The sequence below is a fragment of the Bos indicus genome, chromosome 8, assembly GCF_029378745.1.
Source record: "Bos indicus isolate NIAB-ARS_2022 breed Sahiwal x Tharparkar chromosome 8, NIAB-ARS_B.indTharparkar_mat_pri_1.0, whole genome shotgun sequence".
NCBI lineage: Eukaryota > Metazoa > Chordata > Mammalia > Artiodactyla > Bovidae > Bos > Bos indicus.
Genome location: NC_091767.1, coordinates 65,438,973 through 65,446,661, shown reverse-complemented (window position 1 = coordinate 65,446,661; position 7,689 = coordinate 65,438,973). Strand labels below are relative to the sequence as shown.

Sequence of the window (7,689 nt, the reverse complement as noted above, 5' to 3'; positions counted from 1 at the left end):
GGCATGTGGGATATAGTTCCCTGGCCAGGCATCAAACCCAGGAAGCTGGGGCAGTGAGTTTAGGACCATGGGGATGGGTGAGGGGACATGGGGTGGGTGAAGGGACGTGGGGGTGGGTAAGGGACCATGGGGGTGGATGAGGGGACATGGGGGAGGGGAGGGACCATGGGGATGGGTGAGGAAGATTCTGGGAGTCTACTCTAGGATCAGAGGTGTGAGGACTGCCAGTCTGGACCTCAGCTCGCAGCCTGACAAGGGCCTCCTCGTTCTGTCTCCAGCTCAGTCTCCTAGATCCCCCACATTCAAGAGCCTTCTGTGCTGCAGGCTGGAACTCCCTTCTTCATGGCCTGGGTCATATACTCCAGTTCAACTCAATTGTCCTGGACTCTGGGAACTTCCCTCTACCTCCACCGGGAGGAGCTCCTCCCTCCTCCAAACCCGAGGAGTGATGCTTCAATACTTTGAGAAAGATCCTTACTCCCTTGCACTACAGACACCTGACAATATGTCTTACTTCCTCTTAGGGGCTGAATTGTGTACCCCAAATTCTTACATTGAGTCCTAACCTCCAGCACCTCAGAATGTGACTTTCTTTTGGCTGTGCAGTCCAGCAGGTGGGATCTTGGCTCTCCACCCAGGAACTGAACCCATGCCCCCTGCAGGGGAAGCCTGGAGTCTTAACCACTGGACAACCAGGGGTCCCCAGAATGTGACCTTATTTGGAGTAGAGCTTTTAAAGAGATAATTGAGTTAAAGTCACTACATTGGGTCCTAATCCAGTATGATTGGTGCCCTTATAAGAAGGGGAAATGTGGACCCAAACACACAGAGGGAAGGCAGTGTGAGGATAGGGTGAAGACGGCATCTACAAGCCGAGGCGAGAGGCCTCAGGCTCCTGGGCTCCGGAACCGTGCGATGAGAAACTCCTATTGTCTAGGCCACATTGCCTGTGATATTTGTTACAGCAGCTGGAGCTGACTGATGTTCTTTCTCTGAGGCCTGTGCATTCCCACGGTGGGAAGACTCCCTTCTCTCTCCCCAGCTGGACTCCTTCAGAGTCCCCACCCCTGCCTCCTCCTGCTGTAATGGCCCTGCCTGTTCTTGTTTGCTTGTCTGGGGAATCAGCCGACAGACCTCAAGAGAAGGGGTGAGTGCTGAGGATCAGGAGGAGCAATGGGGCCCCAAGACAGAATCAGGATGAGCCTTTCATTTGTTTTTATTTGGTTTTTCAAGCTTGGATTGTGGGGGTTGCAGCTGGTGGACAGGGAAGCCAAGAAGGGACCACTGAGAGCTGATGGGGCTGGGGGAGTGGGGGGCCGGGAAGGTTCCAGTGAGGAGGCTGGAGCCTGAGGCACAGAGCAGGAGCTGAGGGGCTTGGTGGATCACCACATGGCTTGCCTCGGGGAACCAAGCAGGAACAGCAACAGGGGCCAGGTCTGTGGATGCACAAAGGCTGTGCCCAGCACAGACGAGGGCAGCCCGCAGAGACTGGTGTGGAAACTGGGTCTGTGGAGGAGTGGATGTGGGCTTAGGGAGTGGTGTAAGAGCAGACGTGGGCTCAGGGTTGGGTGTGAGTCTCTGGATCTCTTCAATCCAGTCGGTGAAGTAGGTGATGTTGGTGAAGATGCTGGGGTAGATGGGGTGTCGGCAGTCAAAACCCCAGCTGGCCAGGCCCATCAGAACCCAGGAACTGGTGAAGTCACAGACGAGGGGGCCCCCAGAATCGCCCTAGGAAAGAAACGGGAGTTCAGGTGGGTGACTGAGCCAGTTCTGAGAAGACCAGGTAGCAGGGTGGGGCTTATGAGTCTCTGCCCTCCAAACTCATTCTGTGAAAGTCCAAACACCAACTTCCCACTGCAGATCAGCCCAATTAAGCCATACAGGCAGGCACTGGAATCATGCTTCAGGAAGTCCTAATTGACCCTCAAAACAATCACAGATCTATATCCATCAATCTATGGATCCTATGCCCAGGGAGGGTGTGGTGGCCCAGGACAAAGCGCTGTCCAAGGCTGAGAAGGGACAGACAGCTGCAGGATCTGAGCTCAAGAGGGCTGGTCTGAGAGTGGAACCTAGCCAGCTGAAGCTGCTGCAGACCTGGATCTTGCAAACTCTGAGCTGTAGCAGCACATCCCCACCCAGGTCTGCCTCCTTTTTCACTCATTTAGTCAGTCCTTTAGTTTTCTCTCAAATTCTTGGTTGAGCATCTTCAGAAAGTGCCCATACCCAGGCCTGAGGGAGGCAGCCTGTATTGGTCAGGGAGCAATGAAAGCTGCTAGGGTCCCCTGAAAGCTGCTAGGAGTTACTGGAGTCTTGAAATGCTGTCAGGGAAGTACCACCTGGGTGGAAGTCTCTCACTTCATCACCCAAAGGGAACGTGTCATCCTTGGAGGTAGGGGGAGAGGAGCAGGATAGCTGTGCTTGCTGCCCTCCACACACAGGTCTAACACGCACATCCAGGGCAGCTTTGCCCTCAGGCACAGGAGTGAAATGTCAAGATTCCTCTTTCATGGAGTTATTGTAAATAAGGCAACCAGCCTGCCATTGTCAGGTGTGACATGTGGAAACAACACATGGAAGGGACAGGACAGGAAGGGAAGGGCATTTCATAGGGTGGAAGCATGGAGCTTTCCCGAGCTGAGATTCCAAACAGGACAACCCAACTTTCTGATGCTGGAGCAGAGGGAGCAGTGAGTGCGGACGAGGAGAGGAGGGATGGCCAGGTGGGTGGGAGGAAGAGCAATGACAAGTGGGAAGTGAGGCAGGTAGATGGGACTCAGATTCCCAGGGCCTTATGGTGGGGGTTGGAGTTGACCCCCATGGAGAACTGCCTAGGTCACGTCTAGCACCTGGATCACTCTGGTGTTGTGATCTGCTGTTGTGTGGAGAAAGAACCTGTTTTGAGGCAAATATAGGAGAGAAGGCGAGAGATTATGGGTGGGGAGGGGCCAGGGTGATGAGAAACAATCAGATTTGGGACAATATGTTGAGGAGGCAACAGGAACTGTCAAAGCTGAGCCTATCTCAGGGAGGCTGTGCAGAGGGGAGGAACAGGCTAAGCATGGAGCCCTGGGGTCTCCAGCATTTAGAGCTGGGAGGGGAGAGGACCAGGTGCAGACTGGAGTAGCTGGCTGGTCCTGGTGCCCAGGAAACGGCAGTGAGACTTGCTCAAGTGCCAAGTGAGAGGAGGATTTGGGGCCACGGGTGTCTCTGGTAAGACAGGTTCCTGGGGATGTTGGCCATGAGGCTCTGGTGGTACTGGGGACACTTCTGGGTAGAGTGGGTTAGATTCGGGGCTATTAGGAGGAGTCTCTGGGGGAAAGGAGGCAGAGAAACTGGGCAATAGTGGGAAGGAGAGTGCCACTGCACGTTTATACGAGAGCTGCGAAAGTGGAGACAAGACATGGAGCAAGGGAGCCTCTGGACACCCAGAGCTCCAGGAGGGCCTGGCTACAGTGGGCCAGGAGGCTCAGGAGAGATGGAAAATGCCTGCTGGACTGGGAAGATGAATGGTATCTTGTCCAACAGAATGCTTTGAAGTTCTCAGTGAAATAGGAAGCAAGCTCTCTACCTGAGAGGGAAGGGTGGGGGAAGTGGTGACTTGAAGGAAAGAGAAGGGTACGTGGTGTGGCTAGCCAAAAGTAATCCTCAAGGACAGCCATCCTCATCATCAGAACCTGGGGCTATGTTACCCTACATGCCAAAAGGGACTGAGCAGCTGTGATGGAGTTGAGAATAAGGAAATAGGAAGATAATCCTGGATGATCTGGTTGGACCCAACATAAACACAAAGGTACTCATGAGGAAAGAGGGAAGCAGGAGGTCAGAGTCAGAGGAGGAGATGTGATGACAGGAGCAGAGGGAGGAGCAATGTGATTTGGTGACGTAGGAAGGGGCCACGAACTGAGGATTGCTGGGGACCTCTAAAAAGATAGAAAAAGCAAGAAAACATTTTCTCCTAGAGCCTCCAGAAGGGAGCAGCCAGGCCAACACCTTGACTTTAGACTCTGATGTCCAGAAATGTAAGATAGTACATCCTGTTGTCGGAGCCACCAATTTAAGGTGATGTCACCAGAGCACCAAGAAAGTCACACCAGGGGCTTCTTGGACATTGGGAATGTGCCGTTATCAACTCAGTTCTTCCCTTTTGGGGTCCCCACCTGGGGTGCCCTTGGCCCTCCCACAGTGTACCCACCCTGAGCTGTTTAAGGCCAGGGGAAGGCCTGGTCCCTGTCTACCACAGGCCTCCAGGATTCGTGCAGATAAGCCTCATGGTTGCTGACATTATGGTGGAATCTGGGCCAGTCTGAGAGAGATGGGAACGGCTCCAAAAGCCTCCTGCCCCCTGGGGAGCTCTCAGAAGGTAGAGGAAGCCCCACACTAGTGTATCCCATGGAAAGTGAGCTGTGGTTTGCACTATTGAAGAGACAGAGCAAACCAAGGCAGTGTGTGTGTGTGTGTGTGTGTGTGTGTGTGTGTGTGTTGTGTATTGTGTGTATATGTGTTGGATGGGGTCAGGGCAGTGAATTCTACCTTGGATGAGAGGACAGGTCTAAGACAGGCCCAGAAGAACAGGTACATCCTGGTAGAAGGAGACAGACCAGGCCAGGAGATTGAAAGCCAAGACTTGCTAAGTACCTATTGAATGTCAGGCACAGTATTAAACTTTCTACAGGGACCTTATTAAGAGGAGGCTGTTAGCAACCCCATTTCATGGGTGAGGAAACTTAGCTAAGGTCACAATCCCAGTAAATGACAGATTGAATACTGAAACCATGGCTCTCCTGCCCCACAGTCTGAGCACTGAATGCCTCTGTGGCCTGTCTCTCCTCAGACCTGTTTCTGGGTGCCCTCTGCAGGGGGAGGGGTACTTCCAGGGAGAGAAGAGGGGCCTGGGTTTCAGGGTGGGGGCTGGAGCAGGCGATGTGGCAGCAGACGAGTCTAGATGGAATGTCTCAGGTAGGCTGTGGTGACTGAAAGGCTAAGAGAGGGAGGAGGGGGGTCACCTAATGCCTTGGCTCTGGGGGGTCCATCTCAGTGCTGTCCTCAGTCTCGGAAGAAACGAGAGGAGGAGTGGGCTCAAGGGGCACTATGGATGTCCAGCAGGCAAGGAGACAAAGGGTTCCAGCCCTGAGCTCCGTGGGCATGACCTCTGCAGGCTGGAAGGGAGGTCTAGGGTGCAGCAGATGGGGCCTCGGGGGACTGAGCCCTGTGTTTCACCTTCAGGGGCAGCTGACTCTGTGAGAAGGACAGGCCAGGCCAGACAGTTCACACCACTGGCTGTGGACTGGGAACCAAGAAGCCTGGGTCTGCCTCCTCCAAGGAGGGCAAGGGGCCAAGCTTCTCCCCTCTGGCTCAGCAGCTCACTGGGCCGCCACGAAAACAGCTGTCTGGGAGGCCATCCTGTGGGCCAGGTGCATCTCATCCCTCCTATGTGCATTTCCTGGCATGCCAAAGCGTATCACCACAGACTGGCTAACTCTGAAACAACAGAAATTGATCTCACAGTTCTAGAAGTCAGAAGTCTGAAACCACCTATCTGTGTCTCTCCCTCTTTCTATGAGAAAACAAGTCATTGGATTTAGAGCCTGCTCTAAATTCAGCAAGGTCTCATCTTGAGATTCTTAACAATCGTATCTGCAAAGACCTATTTCCAAATAAGGTCAGATTCTGAGATTTAGAAGACACAAATTTAGGAGACACTGTCCAACCCACTAGACCATCCTTGCAACAATCCCATGATGGAGGCCTCAAAACCCTACACTATGAGTGAGGACACAGGCTCGAAGGTGAAAAGCCCACCCGAGGTCACACGGTAGTGCAGGGTCTCTAACTCCAGAACCCTAACACTTCCCTCCACTCCACGACACCATCTATGGAAAAATCAGCACATGATGCCAGCTTGGGAGCCTGGGCCCTGAGGATGATGTGCTGGAGGTCAGGTTAGGCTTGGAATCAGAACACAGGGGCCCAAGTTGTGGTGCCTTATTTTAGGGTAGCCACTTTCCCTCTCCGGGCTGTTTTCTCACCTATCAAAAGGCACCACAGAGAGTGGGAAAAAAGCTTCACAGTGAAATATCCAACAGTGGGACTTCCTTGGTGGTCCAGCGGTTATGAATCTGCCTTCCAATGCAGAGGACACAGGTTCAATCCCTGGTCAGAGAACTAAGATCCCACTTGCCACGAGGCAACTAAGTCCACGTACTGCAACTGTTGAGCCCATGCACTCTGCAGCTCGCATGCTAAACTAAAGGGAAGGCCACACGCTGCAATGAAAAGCCTGCCTGTCACAACTAACACCCAGCCAACACAGCCAAGACAAAACAGACAAACAAAGCAAAACCAAAAGCCCCAAAAAACAAATATCCAGCAGTAGACTGATATCTGGAATATGTAAAATACACAAAGAGCCCCTAAAGGAAGAGACAGACAAACCAACAGAAAATGAGAGGGGAGAAAAACCCTGAAAGGAAATGTTACAGAAAAATATGTCCAAAGATAATAAATATGGGAAAGTACATTTAATTCGTCACTGGAAAAGTAAAAACCACAATAAGTTATTAAAATAAGAAAAGATGGAAAGTGCTAAGTACTGGTGAGAATATGAACTCTCATTCACTGCTTGAATGAATGGAAATGGTGACCCACTTTGGAGAAGTTTGGTAACATCTGCCAAAGTTTAATATACACGTACCTTTTAATCCAATAATTCTACTCAAGGGTTTCTGTGAAATAGAAGATAAAACATTTGGAAGTGAAATGAAATGAAAAATTTGGAAAGTACTAAAATGCGCATTAAAGTATAACTGATCATAGAATTCAGTGCACACAGGAGAGTCCTGTAGAGCAAGGAGAATGAACACACTACAACTACAGGTAACAGTGTGGGTGAATCTCACAAATACAATGTTAGAACAAGAAAGATTGACAACTGGAAATAAATTCTATTTACAGAACATTCAGAATCTAATCTAAGGTATTAAAGGTGAAGATGGTGCTTTCTGTTCGGTGTTGTTGAAAGGAAGGAGGTGTGAGTGGGGCCTCTGGGGTATTGATCACCTGTTGCCTCTCTATGTGAAAATTTATCCAGCTTATGAAAAGAGCATGGATATATTCTTTTGCATGTATGTTACATTTCAATAGAAACTTTAATGTATGCCTCAAGAACAGATGCTGTAGATGCCCTCATGTGCAAGGAGCTTAGGAAGGGGGGTTGGCCTGGGGGACACTGCCAGGGGATGGAGCCCAGGAAGACGCATGGAGGAGGAAACGGGAAGTCCCAGGGGCTCCACAAAGAGAGCAGAGGCAGCACAGCCTCTCTCTAGAGAAACCGAGGCCCTGAGAACAGGCGAGGGAAGAACAGAAAGGGTCTTACTCACTAGGCAGATGGACTTTCCTGTGGAGAAGTCCCCAGCACACAGCATGTCCTCCTGCACAGAGACGTTCTTGCCTTTCGCAAGTCCGTATAACATATTACAGAACTTGTTCTCAACGAAGCTCACCTTACCCTCCTGGAGATGGAAGGGTTCGAGCAGAGGCGCTGCGAGGATAAGGAGGAAATCAGGGAAGGATGCTGTAGCCGAGCTACAGAGCTCTGCCTTACCAGTCAGCACTGCCCCTCAACATGGGGTTTTCTCTGCACAGCTGAGCTTTCATCCTTGTTTCAGTCTTCTGATGCTGCTGCTGCTA

At 51.4% G+C, this 7,689-nt stretch overlaps 1 protein-coding gene across 1 annotated transcript in view; it reads right to left on the bottom strand.

The window, feature by feature from the left end:
* Positions 1-1,206: 1,206 nt before the first annotated feature.
* The window catches only part of LOC109562529 (putative serine protease 47), a 31,147-nt gene continuing 24,664 nt past the window's right edge, over positions 1,207-7,689 (bottom strand). Inside the window, exons 3-4 of the mRNA XM_070794172.1 lie at positions 7,380-7,540; positions 1,207-1,728 (exon numbers count right to left, since the gene is read on the bottom strand). Of these exons, the coding sequence (XP_070650273.1) occupies positions 1,207-1,728; positions 7,380-7,540 (683 nt within the window). The remainder of the gene's footprint in view (positions 1,729-7,379; positions 7,541-7,689) is intronic.